This window comes from Pantherophis guttatus, chromosome 2, assembly GCF_059756535.1.
Source record: "Pantherophis guttatus breed Tessera chromosome 2, ASM5975653v1, whole genome shotgun sequence".
NCBI lineage: Eukaryota > Metazoa > Chordata > Lepidosauria > Squamata > Colubridae > Pantherophis > Pantherophis guttatus.
Window position 1 is genome coordinate 150,140,051 of NC_142064.1, and position 21,319 is coordinate 150,161,369.

Here is a 21,319-nt window from a genome sequence, read left to right on the forward strand (position 1 = left end):
GAATTTATCTGCAAATAGTTCCACCAATCTAGGTTAAATCCTTGGTCTCTCAATATGTCCAGTGATTTGAGGATTCCGTTTTCATCTAATAAATCCTTGTATGTGCCAAATTTTGTAATAACTCTTCTATTTGGGAGGACAAAGCCTCCATAACAGAGAGCCAGTTTGGTACTTTGGTGTAGAACTGCTGCCTAATTACCTCCCACATTTGTATAAGGGTCTCTCTTACTTTATGTTTGTGAAAATAAGATTTTTTCTTATTTCTTGGGTCCCACAAATGGGCGTGCCATCCTTCTTGTAAATCATGACCCTCTAGGGTCAAAATTCTCCTATTTTGCAATGTGACTCACTCCTTAATCCAGACTAATTTCGCTGCCTTTTGGTAAGCTTCCCAATCAGGGAGTCCAAAACCGCCCATATTTCTTTTCCCCTGCAATATGTTATATGAAATCCTCGCCTTCTTCCCCTCCCATAAAAAATTCCAAACTCTTTTGTTAACGTCTAAAAAATTTTTTTTATCCAGACTCACTGGTATGCTTTGAAATAGAAAAATAATTTTAGGGAGAATATTCATCTTGATAGCTGCTATTTTACCTGTGAAAGACAATTTTAACTTTTTCCATCTGTCTAAGTCCTGATATATTTTTTGCAATAGTGGAGTGTAATTATCTTCTTTTAATGATGTAATCCATTTTCCTAAATATTTTGTTTTCTTCACTACCTGAGGCCTAAGGTATCTTCCAACTCTTTCTTATATGCTTCTGTTACGTTTTTCACTATTATTTTGGTTTTTGTTTTATTAAGTTTGAAGCCGGCAACTTCTCCATACTTCTGTGTTTCCTGTAGTAATTTAGGGCCAGATTCTAAAGGGTCTTCTAATATTAGAGCCACATCATCAGCAAAAGCTTGCGTTTTAAAAATTTCTTTCCTAATCTCTAGCCCTTTAATTTCTTTATTAGATCTAATCTTCCTAAGCAACACTTCTAACGTCAGAATGAAAAGTAGAGGTGATAGGGGGCATCCCTGCCTTACTCCCTTTTGGATCTGGAATGTTCGGGTCTTGTCTCCATTCATCAATATACTCGCCCTCTGTTTGTGATAAATATTCTCAATCATTTTTCTAAAATCTGCTCCAAATCCCATTAAATTAATTTGATTGACCATAAAGCTCCAATTCAGGTTGTCGAACGCCTTTTGGGGTTCTTCCTATCTTCTATCTTCGACAAGTTTGAAGGCCCACTGTCATTTGTCCCCTTCATTCTTTTTTTCCTTGCATTCCAACAAGGAAATTCCTTCTTTCCATTCATTTATAGCCCAATGATTGAGGTGTTTTCTCTCAAGGATTTTCATCCAACAGGGTACAGTTTCAGAGTCTAATAACAAAATTACTATATTTTTTCATAATTTTATCTTGACTTTCCTACTAAAAAATATTTTACATTGGGAAGCAAGTTCAACCTCAAGAATTAGGTTGGACTGATTGCAGTTTAGCTGGGACCAGTCAGCGATCATTGTACTGAAATAGAGATTTGGAATATGGGATATTCAGGTTGCACATGCATTATGTAGGTTTATCCTATTGCAAGGGAACAAATCTGCTGTTACATAGTAATAAAAACCAGTTACAATGCATAGGCTTTTCACAAGGAATAATTGATGTCAAAGTAGTATTTGTTGGTTTTCTTTGCTGACTCACTTTTCTAAAACACCCATTTATTTGGCAGTTGGAATTTGGTATAGAGGGCTTTGTACTGCTAAACAGATAACAACAAAAATGTTATTGCTTGCTGTTTCTCTAGATCGCAAAGCTATTATCTCACACGGCAGCCTGAATTGTGTTGGCTCATCTCTGTTCTTGAAGAAAAAATGGGGAATTGGCTATCATTTAAGGTACTAGAACTATGGCAGCATTGTGTTTTATTTGCTTGGCATGGTGGTTTCTTTCCTATCAATCCTATGCAGTCTTGATTAACTTAATTTCATTAATTCCTGCAATCATTCATTCATCCTTTTCCATCTGCAAAATGGAATTCTCAAGGAACTTATTGATTAATCATTAAAATAATTAAATTAATAAAAGAAAAGTTCCATAAAAAATAAAAACAACACGAAGAGCAGTTTCAGTTTATATAACAAAAACCTACAAATCCAGGAAGTATCCAGCTTGATGATTGAGGCAGACAGAATTTGGGATCTAAATAGTAATTACTGTCTTGGTGGTCACGAAATCCTTAATTAAACATGATAAATTCCTATTAAAGTTTGAAGACAAAATGGTAATTGAGGAATATATAAATCTAAAAATAAACAAGTGGACAAATTCAGTAGTTCTGCAAAGACATTTTTAGTTTGGAGGAGTAACTGAAAGGCTAATAAATCTGCTATAAATTTAGCAATTTTTAATATGGGATCTTACAGAAGTTGCTAAACCAAATTTCCAAGCAACCTTAACCTTCCTGATTAGTAATGAGAGGTGCTGGGAGATGACATTTAGCTATATAGTTAGGACACATCTATACAAAAGTGTATTTAATGAAATGTGATATGATGCAATAATCATATTTCTATGAATGAGGAGGGAGAGGGATTTAGATAAACTATCAAAAAGATAATATCACATTATGTGTTTCATAGTTATAGGATAAATGTTAAAAGAAATTAAATACTAGATTTAAATTTAGCCAACTTTAAATAACTTGGTCAGAAATTAACAGATACTTATTTAATTGATTTCCCCAAATATAAGAACCTCTCAATTTAGGCAATTTTGTGGGAAATGTGATACATGTTAAAGCTGAATGTCCATTAAATCAGAATATTTTTATGCATTGATATTTTATATAATTTAGCATATTATAAGCATAGATTTTATATGTGCATATATATGTATTTAAGTAATTTATATAATTGTCCATCTTGCAGTTTGTGATCCTGGATGGGTTACATAAGGTTATAACAAAAACAGAAAATAATAAATGAAAATAAAAATGAAGTCCATGCATTCAAGGATTTATTGGAAAAAATACAATTTTTTCTGCCTACCTGAATGTTTGTTTAATATGAACAGGATGCATATAAACGAAACTTGTGATTCTGAAAGAACGACGTCACTGGTTAAGCACTACATTCCTTCTGTGAAATTATCAGGACAACGTGAAAATGAGCTGAGATACATCCTGCCTTCAGAACACGTGAATAAATTTCCAGGTAATTATCGAGTAAATAAAAATGAGTTTAGTTACTCTTTTTGGAAAAAAGCCCATATAGTTGAAGTCACATTAATTTAACTTGCTTTCTATTATATGCCAGGGGGGCCTATGTAAATTTATGATGGACTCTTACAATAGAATAAAAGAATTGGAAAGGATCTTAGAGTTTTTCTAATCCAACCATCTGCTCAAGCAGGAAACTCTATATCATTTCAGTCTGTCCAATCTCTCTTAAAAACCTCCAGTTATGGAGCACTCACAATTTCTGAAGGCAAGCCATTCTACACATTCCCACCAATTTCTTTTTATTTCAAGGTTGGATTTCTCCTTCATAAGTTTTCATTTATTGCTTCTTGCCCTGCCTTCAGGCGCTTTGGCGAATAGCTTGACTCCTTCTTCTTTGTGGCAGCCCCTTAGACCTTAATTTAAAACCTTATTTTAAATTAGAAGGACAAATCAAAGTCAAGCATGTGATTTGTTTTTGTCTAATCAGATTTGTTCAATGAAATCGATCAACAGACAGATCTAGGAGTAATTGATTATGGAGTTACGATGACAACTCTGGAAGATGTCTTCTTGAAATTAGAAGGAAATGAAAAAAATTGTGACGGTAAAGTATTTGGAATATCTTCTGCTGGAGGTACTTTACGGCAGTGGGTCTCAACCTTCCTAATGCCATGACCCTTTAATACAGTTCCTCATGTTGTGGTGATCCCCAACCATAAAATTATTCCTAAAACCATTGAAAATATGTGTTTTCCAATGGTCTTAGGCAACCCCTGTGAAAGGGTCGTTCGACCCCCAAAGGGGTCCTGACCCACAGGTTGAGAACCACTGCTTTAGGATGATAATTGAAGAGATATAGCAAAGAGTGCAATGAAGAGATTTGGGTGTGAGAATCTAGAAGGGAGTAGGGAGGGATGAAGGTCAGAAAATGAAGACTTTCTTCAACTGAAATAAGCATACTAATTCCACTTTGAAAATTATCTTAGATTATGGAGTCCGGCATGAAGGGGAAGAAGAAGAACCAGGAAAGGACGAAATGGAACAGGATCTGCTGTTACTGTCAGAGATGGGAAAAGTGACTGTGAAGGGCTTAGAACTCTGGAGACAACAAGTTTGTGCCATTGCAAGAATGCACTTTTTAAACCTCAAGAGGGAATGCAAAATCTGGGGAGGCCTGTGAGTGATTTATTAATTATATTTGAAGCAATCTTCTGATGGAATAAGGCCAAAAATAAATGCTTTGATTGAAGTTAAAATTTGCCTTCATGAATTGTGAACAACATAAAGGTCTCTCTCCCTCCCCTCCTCTTTCTTTTCTCTCCCTTTCTCCCTCTCCTCTCTTCTTCTCCCTCCCTCCCTCATTCTCCCTCTCCCCCTCTCCCGCCCTGTCTCTTAATGATCATTACAGGGTCCAAGGATATAAAATATTTATTCTCCAAGGATGGAGACAAATTATGATTTCAGAGAGAGGGCATGGATGATCCTCTGTTATTTGTGCAAACAAATACATAAACACCTAAGACAGATTTTGCTATACTCCTATTTCACTCTGAAAATATCACATTTTGTCAATGGAGTTTTTGATCCTGTCCATGTTACTTGTTGACTAATTATAAATTTTATTATAAACTATAGCTACTTTTCTTCATATAAAGATACTCTAAAACTATAAAATATACAAAATTATGGGTTGGAGAAAACCTGCTTTGTTTTGTATTACCAGGATTCCATTGGCTTCATATACAGTAAATTATTTTGTTTAATTAAGATATTTAAATAGATAGAGGTGCGATTCCCCCCCCCCTCAGTGGTTCTAAACTTAAAGGACTTAATAAAGATCACTTTTCCTCTAAATAATGTTGCTCTCATTATGCCTATCTTAATAAATTAAGTAGGATGGCAATGGTTGGATGTTACATCTCTACTATGTTTAATCTTTATTTCTCTTTTGTTACAGTTTACTAATTTTTGGAATCATTATAGTACCTTATATAGTTAAAATTTCTTCCTCTGGTGTCTCATTGACCATGCATTATGCAGAGCTTCATCCTGGGTTATACTTTCAGCCAGGAAAATGGAATTTCAAGGAAAACTCTGGACTTCTGATCCTTAACAACACAGGTAAGGGTGAGGAATATGTTCTTTTTTCATAGTATTTATATTACAAATTACAAACACAATGATAAAAACTAATAAGAAATAAACAAAAGAAAAGAAACAATAGGGAAAAAAAATCACTATCTATTGAAATACAACAAATGTTCTTTTCTTCCTATGTCCCATTCTTCTTCCTGTGCCATATACGTCATCGGATGTTGATGATCATGTTGGCAATCCTGTTACTAAATTTTGTCTAAACCAGTTCCTTAGATTTTGATATATCCCATATCTTATCTATAAACAAATCCTTAAAACCTTGTTTCAGTCCCATAAAACTCTATTAAGGGTTATCAGAGATAATAACATATTTTAACTGTGATCAAATAAACCAGCTTTATATTTCTTCCTTTCACTTCTAACCATCTTGAACTTTTTAGTCCCTTCAAGTAAGGTCCTAGACCTTCATTTCTTTTAGTTTTTTCTTTGTCCCTTCTCACAAAATTTTTCAGAGCTTTAACAAGCCTCTTTTGTAAATCCAATATATGATAATTATTCAAGTCACTCTTTCGCTTTATTTATACAGTGCTTTTATTTATTAAGATACTTGCCAGTTTCTTTATTATGTCCAGTATGACATATTTTTCTTATCATTTTTGTATCCGATTGTTTTTAAATAAACATTCAAATCAGTGTCAGTTTGCCAGGTAAAATTTGTTCCTCTTCCATAATATCTTTTAAACCACAGTCTATCTATAGAGATAGACATTCTTAATAAACTGATTTCTGTGTCCAGTGTTCAAAAGTATCATTCAATATGTCCAATATTAAAATAGTTTGATTTACTCTGTATTTATAAATTAGGTGTGAGAAGTCTCCTACATTGCTTGTAATCTTTAGTTCCTTCTAGTTCTAGTGCCCAATTTTAAAAGACTTTTTAAAAAAGAATTTAAAACAAAAACATTTTCCTGTGGCAAGGATTCTTTCTAATTACTTCCAAAATATAGATAGATAGATAGATAGATAGATAGATAGATAGATAGATAGATAGATAGATGATAGATAGATAGTGGATAGACAGATAGGTAATAGACTGATTTAGAATTTGATAAAGGGTAGAGGATCAGAGTTCTCCATCCTAATCTACAATTAAAAGTAAATTGAATATTAGATGTACAATTATATTTAAATATTGTATTGTTGATTATTTGGTTCTCTTATCTTTCTTTGGAAAGTAAATACCCCATAAATTTATCATGTCCTTCTTTGTTTTATTTTCCAGGTGAAAAAATTGATGATTTTGTCCAGGGAGTAAAGAATCAGAACATTCTGATGGATGTAATCTCAGGTAACAATATCAGTGACCAGCTGATTCACAATGGGGCCATACAAGTAGACATTGAAGACAAGGTAACATTGAATTCTTTCCCTCTTTTTGGAAAATGAAACAATGGATTTAATGGAATTGACTGAAGAGGTTATAACTGCCTTTTGGAAGTATATTTTTAATTATATATTAAATATAATTAATATATATTTAATTATTTAATTAATATAATTTAATTATATTTAGGGCCAACCATGTTTGTAGGATATCCGATTTAAAAGAAAAGGAAAAAATGATTGTTCCTTGTTTTTACAGGTAGTCCTTGACTTATGACTATAAATGAGCCTGGAATTATAAACATAAGTAGTTAGAGTCATAAGTCGAGGAATCACGTGACAAAATTCAACATTACAACCTTTCTTAATGACAGTTGTTAATCAACCACAGCAATTGCTAAGTGATTATGATAATTGTTAAGCAAATCCATTTTCCCTAAGAGTTTTTTTTTTTTGCCAGAAACTGGAAATAAATGCTAAAAACTGGCAAACCCCCCCCCCCTCAAATTGCTGCAAATGTCTATAACAGTGATCCAGTTGCCGAGCTCACCAAATGTGATCATGTTACTACAGGGGTGGGCTCTACTTACCTTTACCACAAGTTCACAATGGGATCGCACGCACGCGCTTTCTTTGCTCGCATGCCTTGCTTTTGCACAGGCGCAGATCACTGATGACGACATCCGGGCCGGTGAGTGGGGCCTCCTGCCGGCTTTACTACCAGTTCTTGTGAACCGATCCGAACTGGGGGCAACCCACCATTGTGTTACCACAGGAGGATATGCAAATGTCATAACTCCAAAAACATGTTACAAGTAGCTCTGAGGAGTCTGTCGTAATTTTGACCAGTTGCTAAATGACCGGTTGTAAGTCAAAGACTATCTGTAATCTAAAATGAGCACAAAGGACACTAGTGGGGCATAAACTGATTTGAAACCAAAAGGGATAAAGTATTAAATACGTTTAACATAATTGTGTTAAATTTAAGTAATTTTTATCCTAGTTCTCATTCAAAAACCAGATGAAGCCCTTAGGCTATAATTGTTTTTTTATCACTTTCTTCTCTTGATTCATCTATATTCTAACTTGATGCCTTGATTCAGAAATACAGGTTCACACTTATGTGCCACACAGAAATAACTAACTGCTATCCCGTGCTTGTCAACATCATCAGCAATGCATTTTTGCACATGCTTAATTCCACTGCCCGTCTTCGAATTTGGAGTCAAATATTTTTAGGAGTAAGTATTCCAAGAAGATCATAAATACGGAGGCAGAGAACCAATGGGTACATTAAAAGAATCAATGTAAATTTTAAGAAATCATTAAAATGTGGAAGAATCAATTGGTTATACTATTTTAAATTTCATTATCAGTCGTATCTAAGCTTGCCATGTAAACATATTTAGAACAACTGTTTCATTATAACATTTTATCACATATAAAGTGTTTTCTTTTAAAAAATCAATTTTCCAGGAAATTCGTCAGGAAAATTTTGCGTTTTATTTTTTGGAGATACAAATGTTTGAAGCTTTCTTTTTCATGCCTGCTCTTCCACCTCAGTTTGCAATGATGAGCATGCAAGACTACAAGGTAAAACTAATTAAATTTATGTTAAAATATTCCACTGCATTAACAAAGTTGTAATGATTAAAAAGGAAACATCAGATCACTGTGAGGGTACATATGTGGCACAGTTTATGTTTTATATTACAGTCCAATTGCCTATATTAACTCTGGTATATTTCTGTTTTGTATGTTTTGGAGGGATATGGTGGCTCAGTGGCTAAGATGCTGGGCTTGTCGATCAAAAAGTCGGCAGTTCAGTGGTTTCAATGCCAAGCGCCGCATAACGGGGTGAGCTCCCGTTACTTGTCCCAGCTTCTGCCAACCTAGCAGTTTGAAAGCACGTAAAAAATGCAAGTAGAAAAATAGGGACCACTTTGGTGGGAAGGTAACAGCACTCCGTGCACCTTTGCTGTTTAGTCATGCTGGCCACATGACCATGGAGATGTCTTCGGACAGCACTGGCTCTTCAGCTTAGAAACGGAGATGAGCACCGCCCCTAGACCTGGAAACGACAAGCACATATGTGCAAGGGGAACCTTTACCTTTACCTTATGTTCTGTTTAATTAGTTTTCCCTTCTTTTGTCTTAAATCTGTTTAATCATAAAAGTCATCTGGGTAGATTTTAAAACCATTAAAAAATAAATCTGTATTCTGTGTAGCTTTTTCTCTCTACATGTAAGAGTTTAGAAATTATAATCTGTAAATGATAGTAGTAATGACCTAAAAAGGTCTGTCTGACTGATTTTACAATTTGACCTCAAAACCTAATCTAACTTCTCCCTCCACTCTGCTCTCTCCCCTCCCCTCCAAATATTTATTTGTTTGTTTGTTTGTTTTGCTAGATAAAAGCTCACTCTCAACTCCGAATCTCAGGGCTTTTGCCTTCTGTATATTGGTGTGGACAAGCTCTGATAGATGTTCCTCTCCACTTTGCCCTACTTGTTTTAGTGCTATGGCAATGGCTTCTAAAATTAATTGTTGTATCCGGTATGAAACTGAACATTTTCGATTTACTTTTGGTAAGTTTAATTATTTAAATAACATTTAAAACATTTAAAGTTTACACTTTCCCATTATGGGCATCAATAACTTACTTAATAATATGTAGCAAAAGTTCCAGTTTCAGGCTTTGGATGATAGGCTTCTATCTTTAATTATAAGTATTTCATTAAATGATTGAAGAATAACAAAGAGAAGCTACTTGAAATTGGGATAAAGGCTCTGTAATCAGCTGAATATCTCCATATTTATTCAGGTAACATCATTATAAGACAGTTTTAGCTGATATAACCAGTGGTCTTGCTGGGGTGTGATGCAGACTCAAGGTTAAGACACCGGACATGTCAACTATAAGATTAGCAATTTCAGATTCAAGTACCGCGTGACTGGGTGGGCCCCTGTTCTTGCCCCAGGTTCTGCCAAGCTAGCCATTCAAAAGCATGCAAATGCGAGTAGTTAAATAGGTATCACATTGATGGGAAGGTAACAGTGCTCCCCGTCTCCCTTCAGCATGTAGTCATGCCGGCCACATGATCATGGAAAATGTCTCTGGACAATGCTGGATATTTGGCTGTGAATCGGAGATAAGCACCATCCCCTAGATTTGGATATGGCTGGAGAAACCTATATCTTTTTTTTCTAGCATTCTTTCATTTTGCTATTTTATTATGTAATTTTAAAAAATACAAGTGTGCATTGTTTCTTCTGGCATACAAATTAATTTAAAGACTGACAGGACAAAACAAGAGGATGGTAGAACATTTGTCACACAACAAAAGCAGACCTGGATCGCATCCCACCAGGCAAAAAGAAATAAAATAGTCAACCTGCACATACTTAACCCATTAAATTAAAACTTTAGAAACCTCAAAGTAGGTTAAAGAAATATGTGATGTGCTGAATTTTATATAAACTTCTAAATTTATACTCATTTACTGTTGGAGCTATCTCTAGAATCAAGCAATGCAAAACAACATGCTTCAGCATCCTTTTTCTACATTTGTTCTGCCCCAGCTACAGACCCCAAAGAACGCAGCATGCACAAAGTCCGTACAAACCTTAATTTACTAATTAAAGACTACTAATGAGCTTTCTTAGTAGTTGTTCGAACACAAGTACAATAAATCAGTCTTTTCTGAACAAGGGCTATTAATTTAACTTCATTAACAGCTGACAAGAATTCAAAGAATAATAACTCAGTTCTGAGACACAGTATTTCAGATAACCATAATCTTACTGTGGTTGGCAGAATGCCCAGAAGCAATTTGCAGGAAAACTGATAAGAGAGAAACAAGAGCCGAATCAAACGTTTTCTGTAATCAAGAAGGAATTTGAATGAAGTTGTTTCCTGCAAATTGCATCAGTCGTTGTCCTTCCTTAAATAGGCTATGGTAGTGGCCAATTAGCCCCAAGCCTTACTATCGAGGAGACCTCTTCCTGAGGAGCCACTCCTGCCTTTTTGCAGCTCTGCACGCCTGGGTATTGAGAAGAGGCTCCTCCTCTTCTTCCTCTTCACTTATGGGAGCTTCTGGACGTTCTGAAGGCCCTGGCTGAATCCCTGCCTCTGGCACCACATCTTCTCCAGCCTCCTCATTGTCCGACTCAAGTGCCAACTGCACAGGCTGCTGGCCAGCACCACACCAGCCTCCTCGCTGTCAGAATCAGCTACTAACTGCACAGACCACTGACAGGCCACAACAACATTATAGCGTTGATCGCATATGTGAAATAGTTCTTAATAACCCTTGGCACAAATGCTATGCATTCTGACAGAACAAATATATATAGAACATTTTTATTTTTTATCTTATTTATTTGATTTGATTTCTACACCGCCCTACTCCTGAAGGACTCAGGGCGGTGCATAGCCAAACAATAAAATACATATATACAAAATTTAAAAAGTGGAATTAAAATCAAATTAAATGGTTTTGGCCCAGACAAATTAAAACCCCAATCAATTTAAAACCAATTTTAAAATTTGAATATATAAAAAACTAAAATTATTAAAAATTAAAAGTCTTTTATAAAAGAGGGAGAAAATTAGGCCAGGCCCGCCTGGTGAAATAAAAAGGTCTTTAGAGCGCGGCAGAAGGTGCGCAGATCCGGGATCCTCCATATCTCCGGGGGGAGCTCGTTCCAGATAGTAAGTGCCCCCACAGAGAAGGCTGTCCCCCTGGGGGCCGCCAGTCGGCATTGTTTGGCTGACGGCACCCAGAGGAACCCCTCTCTATGGGATCGTACTGGCCGGTGGGAGGCTATTGGTGATAGTAGGCAAGTACCCAGGTCCTGAGCCATGGAGCGCTTTAAAGGTGGTAACTAAAACCTTGAAGCGCACCCGGAAGACCACCGGGAGCCAGTGCAGCTCACGCAGGAGGGGTGTTACATGGGAACGTCATGTCGCTCCCATTACCACCCGCGCGGCTGCACTCTGCGCCAGTTGGAGCCTCCGGGTGCTCCTCAAGGGGAGCCCCATGTAGAGAGCATTACAATAGTCCAGGCGGGAGGTGACAAGGGCATGAGTGACCGTGCGTAAGGAGGCCCGATCCAGAAAGGTGGATCAGGCGAACCTGATGAAAAATCCTCCCGGTCACGGCCGTCAAGTGCTCTTCTAAAGACAGCCGTGAATCCAGGAGGATGCCCAAGTTGCGCGCCCTCTCCGTAGGGGCCAATGATTCGCACCAACTGACTATATCGGGACGTCGGAAACCACAGCCACTCGGTCTTGGATGGGTTGAGCCTGAGCCTATTCCTCCCCATCCAGATCCGCACGGCCTCCAGGCACCGGGACATCACTTCAAAGGCATCGTTGGGGTGGTATTATAAACATATTTATAATATAGTAAATCCACATTTTTGGAGGGAAGGGTTATCCAATAAAGGGAACTGTCCATGAAATCCAAATGGGATTTTTATACATGTGAAATATAAAACTTATGAATAGATTTTGTGGATTGCATCTGAAGTCTGCTAAACTGAGGTCCTTAAATCAAATGTTTAATATAATATGCTTTTGTGTTACTATTTAAATGTTATTTATATTTAAATATTTAAAATATTGCATATATTAATATGAATAATTTATTTCTATTTTTCCAAAAAAGTAGCATACCATTAATTTAAGGCCTTATTTTTAAACAGGTGATATTTCTGCTTGGTTATAGTACCTCTATGGTCCTATTCCTATATGTAATTGCCTTCATATTTCGTAAAATTAGGCATACTGCCAGTTTTTGGTCTTTCATCTTGATATTAGTAAGTATGCGACCGAATCATTCACTTCTCCTCACCCCCCCCCCCCGCATGGGTGTCCTTGAGTTGCAACCATTCATTTAGTGGTTGTTCAAAGTTACAATAGCACTGAAAAAAGTGACCTATGACTGTTTTTTCACACTTATGACTGTTGATCAGAATTTGGATGCTTGGCAACTGGCATATGTTTGTGTTGGTTGTAGTGCCCAGAGTAGACTACCTGTCTACTGGCTGGTGGAAACAATGACAGATGTAACAAAAAGTTGCCTTGCAGTGATATGGGTGGCAAACAGATTTAATAAATGAATGAATAAATAAAAATGCGCACAATGGGATGGGGTCGGCCGGGCCTGTGCTCGTGTGCGCTTGTGCAATGATGCTCCCCCTTAATGCGAATGCTTTAAGTGAAATCTCAATTTCACTCTCTCCTAGTTTTTATGGTTGCAAAGAGACTGTTCTGATTTATTTCTGTCACCTTGTGACTTATTTTATAGATTTATGTATGCTTTACCTCAGGGGCGAAATGCTCCTGGTTCAGACCGGATCGTCCGATCTGGTAGCGATGGCGGTGGGTGGTTCGGAGAACCGGTAGCAAAAATCCCTGCACGCCCCACCCCCCATGCTCAGCTGAGCTGCCCGATCATCAGAGGCTTTTTTTTTTTACTTTTAAAAGCATTTTTTCTACAACTTCTTCCACGGAAAAAAATCTTTTAAAAGTAAAAAAAAAAAAGCCTCTGATGATCGCGCGGCTCAGTTGGGATCTCAGAGGCTTTTCAAAGCATTTTTTCTGCAACCTCTTCCGGGGAAGAGGTGGTTAAAAAAATGCTTTGAAAAGGCTCTGACGATCCCAGCTGTGTTCCTGATCGGCAGAGGCTTTTCAAAGCATTTTTTTTGCATTTGCAGAAAAAATACTTTGAAAAGTTTTAAAAAAAAAAAGTTGGCCATGCCCACTCGTCACATTACCCCCCCAAGCCACACCCACAGAACCTGTAGTAACAAATTTTACATTTCACCCCTGCTTTACCTGCTATTCCAGAATGTATATGAGAGTTGTGTACGTTTCTTTAGGTGTTCTTTGGTTTATCTTTCACATCACATCTTGAAGATTGCAATTATCTTTACTGATCCAGTTGGACCTATTAGTGTCTAATTGGCATGTTTTGAGATGAGGCAATCTTGTATTCCCATTATCTCTCTTTACAGTAAAGCAGAGTAACTGTTAAAATAGCAGTCAGAACCTCTGAATAAGTTGTATAGCAAAGCTACTACTGTACAGTATATTGCCTTCCAGGATTCTAATGTTTTACTCCCTGTCTTTTTTTATCCTTTTCTTTTCAGTTGTAACACAGTTCTCTCCACTGGGAATCTATATGCATGCTCAACTGATTTTGATCAACGTTTTATGTTAAACCTATATAACCTAGTAGTTCTATCTCTTGGCCTCTTCAGGAGCAAGAGACCAATGACTCAATGTAATTTGCAAACTTTGGAAGGTGATAGAGCAATAATTTGGACTCTCTCTAACTGCCATCTTTTGAGCAGTAGCTTTATCCCAACAACCATTGACAAATTTTCACAACTGAGGCAGTGAAATTAGCAAAGTGAAGAATTCAAACCTAGTTTTCTGCAGCAGGTTTAACTGCAGAAGCTGAAAGGAATGAAAATTGAGAGTATTTGTCAGTACAGACAAGTATAAACAGGTTCAGAGACATTTCTTAGAGTGCAACTTTAGCTGGGGTGTAAATTTAAGGAGTAAAGGCACAACAGACTTTATGGAAAGGGATACCTGGGTGAAGAGGCTTAGCAAGTTAAAAGCATTAATATACTTTCTTATTTCATTTTAGGTGTCTGTGATTTCATTTGCAATATTTATAACATCTGATTCATATCAGCTATATCTACTTAATATTTTCATTCCTACATGTCCAAGTATGAGTTTTCTATTTTTCTTTTCAACGGTAAGATAAAATGCAGTACTATCTTTCGGGTCTATGACAATTCACCACGGCCAACTCGCCATGACCAACTTGCCTCAGCCACCTCACCACAGAATAAGACTTATACTAATATCAAAGAAATGGTGGAATAGAATCCTTAAAGAAAGGATGCAAAAGGAGGGACAGAAATGTGAATGGCAAAAATTAAAATATTTTTTAATTTATTTTAAACAATTAAGTAGAATTGTTATATTGTCCTGCAGTGAGTTGTCCTGTGGTGAATTGGCCATGATGAGTTGGCTGCGGCAAGTTGTCCCATTCCCCTGCCTGTAAGCCTGTTCCTGTGAAAATTGGGGCAGGTTTAGGGCCTTACAAATTTCTCCATCATATTTATGGATAAAGCCATTGGATGGACAACTACTAAATTGTAGTAACTGGCCTCAAGTTCCAATCCTGAAGTCCCCATCTTTTTTCATTCTATTTCAATATATTAGCCTTTCTGCCAATTCCCTAACTACCAGGGTAGTCTAAGGAGCAATTCTTCCCTGCATTTCACAGATCCAATAAGATCAGATATGCTGCTCTGTGACCACTTCTGGCCATGAACTTTTCTTTCTTATTTCAATTCAGAAATGAGCGTTCAGACAACTCTATATACCGTGTTTCCCTGAAAATAAGACCCTGTCTTATATTTTTTTGAACCCTGAAATAAGCGCTTGGCCTTATTGCGATGCGCTCAAAAGCCCGATTGGTCTTATTATCAGGGGATGTCTTATTTTGGGGGAAACAGGGTAGTCCTTACCTGGAACCTACAGATTTGCAAACAGATTTCTGCAGTAAAAAGTAGAAAAAATAACTTTACACAACAATAGCATTTTATGGCAAACATCTACCAGTTTACATTAGCATCATTCATTTTCCCAACTTTGCTGCAAACCCTTGGGCTACATAAATTTGATGATTAGACATACACTCCAGTTCCGTTCCTATTCACACATTTTGATGTGTGAAATGGTAGAAAGGAACGTCTTATTTAAGAAAGGTAAAGGGACCTAAATTGTATCTTGGGATGCTCCTTTGCCTTTCTAGAAATCTGGTGCAACCATCATCAAGCTCATCAGAAGTTCCTTAGGAAACTATGTCTGCAAAAGAAAATGGAAGACTCCCTTGAGTCAAGGTTTTTTTTCCTGCTGTCTATGAAGTTTTCAATAGAAGAGAATATTTATAGCTCAGGATTGAGCTGTGAGGTCCTTGGTCAGAGAGCTTGCTTGTTTTCTTGAAGATGTTTCATTACCCAACTAGATAACAACATCAGTGCACTAGTGATGTTACCGTGTTTCCCCGAAAATAAGACCCTGTCTTATATTTTTTTGAACCCTGAAATAAGCGCTTGGCTTTATTGCCATGCACTCAAAAGCCCAATTGGGCTTATTATCAGGGGATGTCTTATTGTGGGGAAAACAGGATACTTAGTTGGGAAATTATAATGCTACCTAGTTGAGTAATGTAACTGCAAGAAAACAACTAAGCTCAGAGGGCACCAAGGACGCTACACTATGTAGTTTTCTTTGTAAGAGTACAAAAGGGGATTGGCATTGCTTTTTGGTGGGAAGATTTTTTAAAATTCCCTGTTTAGTTTACAGTCTGGCATTTCCTGATGGTCTCCTATTTGCATGTTAGCTAGCCCAGTAGGTTTTCTGTCACCACCAATCTGCAGCACAATTGGCAAATAAAAACAAAAATTTCAAAACACTACCAAGCCTCATACAATCACCTTCTAAAGAACATGAAACCAGAAATTTTATCTATTGAGGACAAAGAACTTCCAGGTCCTGGAACTGAGGAACTGGACTAGGCATAACAAGTAATCTAAGAATAAGAATAAACTTTTTAAATTGTGGATCTAATACTGTTGCTCTGTGCTTTATTCTTACTCTTAGTTGTTCAGTTAATCCGTGGTAAATGCTTCATTGTTCCCAAATTATGCCACCAATGAAGATGTATACCAATAAAACATTGTAAAAAAAGCACAACACTTACACAGTTGTATCACTGTTTATATTGTCTTGAAGGACAATTTTATGAAACCTTTTGTTTGTAGTTGAAAAAAATGATATGTAGGTAAGTTATCCTTTGCTTCTGGAGAAACCAGTAACTTTCTTTTAAAAGTTTTGTTTTACTTTCAGAGTGAATTGTATAAACTGTACTTAGGAACTTTATTGACTGCTTTTTTTATCTACATTTTTATATAGATGGTGAATTTTCCTTATGGTGATTATATTTTATATATCTGGATATCTGCCTTCATGGTGAGGAACAAACATATTGTTCTTATAACAAGGAGATTTAAAAAATATTTTTTTAGAAAAGCATTAATATAGTCAGATTATCTTATTATCCAAGAAGTTAATATCTACATCTATGTATATCTTCACATAAATGTACATAAATACAGCCAATGCCAGATTCTAGAGCAGTGGTTCTCAACCTTCCTAATGCCACGACCCTTTAATACAGTTCCTCATGTTGTGGTGACCCCCAACCAGGGGTGGGTTCTAAATTTTTTACTACCGGTTCTGTGGGCGTGGCTTATTTTGTGGGCATGGCTTGGAAGTCATGTGACTGGGTGGGTGTGGCTAGCTGGTCATGTGACCGGGTGGCCATGGCTATGTGTATAGGGACTACTCAGAGGGCTGAAAAAAGTCATTTCTGACAGGTCCTCGCACTTTTGACTGGTCCTCACACTTATGACCATCCTCACATTTATGCCCGTGCAGCATTCTTAACAACCACGTCACTCATTTCACAACTGCTTTTCTTCACCATGGTGATAAGATAGGGCAAAAAACGTAAAATGTAAGGACAGTCGTAAATCGAGGACTGGTCAAAAGTGCGAGGACCAGTCAAAAATAACTTTTTCAGCCCTCTGAGTAGTCAATGTGCACAAAAGGACTACCCAGAGGGCTGAAAAAAGTGATTTCTGACAGGTCCTCACACTTTTGACCAGTCTTCGCACTTATGACTGGTCATCATTTATGCCCTTTGTAGCATTCTTAACAACCATGTCACTCATTTCACAACTGCTTCTCTTCACCATGGTGACAAGATAGGGCAAAAATGTAATATGTGAGGACAGTCGTAAGTTCGAGGACTGGTCAAAAGTGCGAGGACCAGTCACAAAAAACTTTTTCAGCCCTCTGAATAGTCCATATGCATAAAAGGATACAGCAATAGAGAGGGATGAAGGAAGGGAAGGGAAATTAGAGTAGGAGTGAGGGTAAGAGAGGGAGGAAGAGAGGAGGAGAAGGAGAAAGGAAGAGGAAGTAGGGAGGAGAAGAAGAGGGGGGGAAGAGAAAGTAAGAATGAAAGAAAAAAGAGAGGTGGTAGGTTTGAGGAGAAAGATTGCTGTACAATAAAAAAGATGAAAGGGAAGAAAACCAACCCAAACAAATATAAAGATATTAAGATAAAGAATGAATTATTAAACTTTAAAGAATAAAAGAGAACAAATATGAATAAATAGCAATAATTAGAAACACACATACAAACATACAATGTATTTTCTTTGAACAGAGTATTTGGCCGGTTCACAAATTTAAACAGTGTTTAGTCATTTCAATTAAATTTACAATTTCTATATTTCCTTTTTGCCATATTTATTCCTCATCTATTTTTTTTAAAAAAACAATATTACCCTTCATCCTCATCTCTAATCTTAATCAAATTCAATTTTTCCCTTCTATTCTATATTGTACCCCTTTGCATTGTCATCTATTTTTATATCCATCCCCACATTGGTTAATTATGTAATACAGTTGTTTAATACAAATTCAACATTTTAATATAAATCAATTAGTTATATAACTATCTTTTTTGTATATTAATCAATATGAACATGAATATTCCAATTATTTCCATGCAATCCAATTTCTTACAAATCAATTAATTATATTTACCAATAATAATAAACCAAATAATTTCCCCCATATATTCCTCCAAACCACAACTTAACCATTTCTGCTTTCAACACAATTATAGGATTGCCAGGTGTCCACTATTTGAGCAGACAGTCCACTTTTTTCACATTATGTTCACTATTTTTTTTCACAAAATAGTGGACATTTTTTTTATTCCAAAGCTTTATGATGAAATGGTATGTAATCTAAAGCTGTACAGTCTAAGAGAATAAGGATAGGAGAATCGCGTTTTGTCTTTTTTTTTCATAAATTAGAATGAGACAAAGATCAAATGCTCATTGCAATAATCACATTTTACACAATAGCACAAAAAATGCATTAAAGCAGTTATCTTTTGATATCGAAAATGTAGTGCTGAAGGTTTTTGCTGAATTTTCGAGTTGAAATCATTTTTTGAGTTTTGCGAGTCAGAATTCCATGAAGTTCCAACACGTTGGTTAAGTTTGTTTAAAGCAGTCGAAAGACTTCTTTTAAACTGGATACCTCTAAAATCGTATTTTATTTCTCTTGGATCTGATGAGTGCCATAAGGTTATTTGGAACCTTATTTCGGATCAGGAAAATGAACTCGCAAAGGACGATGAACCAACAATTTCAGAATTGTATTTATATTTCATGCACTTCTTCATGTCAATAATGCAAGACACCCTACTGAAGCTGGAAAGCAAGAAAATTCTTGCATGTGATCTTCACATTATTATGTGTAAGCTGCGTGATTCTTTGCAAAAAAAATACGATGAGCAGTTTTTTGGAATGAAAGTTTTATTTGCCTTACGTAAAAAACATTTGCTTGAGAATGCCGTGCAAAAGTTCAAGAGAGAAGCCATCAACGTGTATCAAAGAGCCATTGCGTACCTAGAAAAGTGGTATAATTTCACCAATTCAGTATATGAGACGCTAAGTTGTTTCAATCTAATTGATCTAATTGATCGCAATAATCCTCCAACTTTAGAAGAAATGACGAACATCTGGTTATTATCACCATGGCGAGAAGAACTTCCACCCAACACTCTCTTCGATGAAATTTCTGCCTTAGAAGAAGTTTATGTTCATCTGCAGGGTGATTCATCCCTTGATAAGTGGACGTACTTTTTCAAGAAAGAGCCAGCTCCGAGATTACTGAAACTGTTCCAGTATTGTGCATCAATTCCGGTATCAAATGCAAACGTTGAACGAATTTTCAGCATCATGGGAAATTTGTGGACTGACAAACGTAACCGACTGCTTGTATCAGTTCGAAGTGAACTTTGTATATTTTTTAATATTTCTCAACGTTGTACTGAAATTAAAGAATTATTCCTTAAACACAAAGAATTGATCAAAGCTGCGCAGTCAAATAAAAAATACATACGACAGCAAAGTAAAATGTAATTTAATATTTTACATATTATTATAATATATTTGATGTTTTGAATTTTAAGTAAAGTTTTGAAGTGATTATTTTAATACGTGTTAAAATGTTTGTAAGAAAATATATAATTTAATTGTAATTTATTTTTTATTTTTTTACTACTTAACACCCCCCCACCCCCGGCTCGTCAGCTATTTTTTGGAAGCAGACCTGGCAACCCTAAATATACAATTAATAGTATCTCAATTATTACAATTCCTTAGTTAAATAGAGCTTTTTTTTCTTTTGTGTTTTAAAATCTTGAACCTCCTCTTTTGCCTTAAATTTCCAATTGTTTGCAGTTTTGCACCTACCTTTTTTGGTGAGGAAAAAGAAAAAGAAATCTCTCTCTGTCTCATTTTGTCACGTTGCAGCAAAGACCCTGCTTTACTTTCAGTTTCACTTTTTCAGCATAGCTAGGGGGGAAAAATCTGCTCCAGCAATTTACCTCTTTGCAGCTAGCTAGCAACAGAGCCCTCTGCAAAACAGCTGAGAGCAAATCAGCTGAGGGTCGGGACGCTGATCAAATCAACTTATGGTAATTAACCTATACTTAAGATGAAAGGGGCTGTTTTTTTTCTATTTTTGCTGGCACCGGTCTACTCATTTGTTTTCTTTTAACACTGATCAGCTATAGGGCGGCCCTTTGAAGCCCCGCGGCAAGAATTTAAACAGTTTTTTTCCCCCTCTAGCCATCAGCTGGGACTCAGGAGGCAGCAATAGATTGGGAGTGGGCGGGGTAAGCGACCGGCGAGCGGCGATCCAACAGAGGCAGAGGGTGAGGGTGAGTGAAGGCATGGGGGGCAAGAGAGGGCTTTGCCGACCCCTGTGAAATGGCCGCTCGACCCCCAAAGGGGTCACGACCCCCAGGTTGAGAACCGCTGTTCTAGAGATTCCTGTTAGAACTGCAGCATACCTGCAACTCAGTTGTGCACTAATCCCATCTAATTCTAATATGTTAAAATAATAAACTAAAATGGAGAGCCAGTTTGTTCTAGTGGTTAAGACACCAGGCTAGAAAGTGGGAGACCATAAGTTCTAATCCCACTTTAGGTATGAAGTCCAGATGGGTGCCTTTGGGCCAATCATATTCTCTCAACCTAAATCAGAGTTGTTATGAGGAAAATAGGAGGAGGAAGGTGTGCTGGATATATTTTCTGCCTTATTTGTAAAAATAATAAAGGCGGGATACAGATAAATAACTAAAAATCCCTATGAGGTTAAATAGTGAGAAAGTGTTTTTTTTTCTGATTCAGATATATCCAAGAAACTTGCAGGAATATGGATGATCATCTTCTTGAGGGAGGAAATTATGCTGTACATCATGGGTGTCAAACTCGCCATGTCACGTTGCCATCAATGACATATCATGATGTTTTTCCCCTTCGCAGAGCTGGAGTGAGCGTGGCCTCCACATGACGCATCGGCCCGCAGGCCGCCAGTTTGACACCCCTGCTGTACATCAATAAGTGGTGGCTTATTGGTATGCTGGCTTCAGAA

The 21,319-nt window shown here is 36.8% G+C and overlaps 1 protein-coding gene across 1 annotated transcript in view; it reads left to right on the forward strand.

Annotated features, from left to right (window-relative positions):
- The window catches only part of LOC148115375 (ABC-type organic anion transporter ABCA8-like), a 70,821-nt gene that overhangs the window by 28,661 nt on the left and 20,841 nt on the right, over nucleotides 1–21,319 (forward strand). The window contains exons 15-23 of the mRNA XM_087885153.1: nucleotides 1,800–1,890; nucleotides 3,068–3,207; nucleotides 3,703–3,819; nucleotides 4,202–4,391; nucleotides 5,173–5,336; nucleotides 6,595–6,722; nucleotides 7,799–7,936; nucleotides 8,172–8,288; nucleotides 9,108–9,284. Of these exons, the coding sequence (XP_087741279.1) occupies nucleotides 1,800–1,890; nucleotides 3,068–3,207; nucleotides 3,703–3,819; nucleotides 4,202–4,391; nucleotides 5,173–5,336; nucleotides 6,595–6,722; nucleotides 7,799–7,936; nucleotides 8,172–8,288; nucleotides 9,108–9,284 (1,262 nt within the window). The remainder of the gene's footprint in view (nucleotides 1–1,799; nucleotides 1,891–3,067; nucleotides 3,208–3,702; nucleotides 3,820–4,201; nucleotides 4,392–5,172; nucleotides 5,337–6,594; nucleotides 6,723–7,798; nucleotides 7,937–8,171; nucleotides 8,289–9,107; nucleotides 9,285–21,319) is intronic.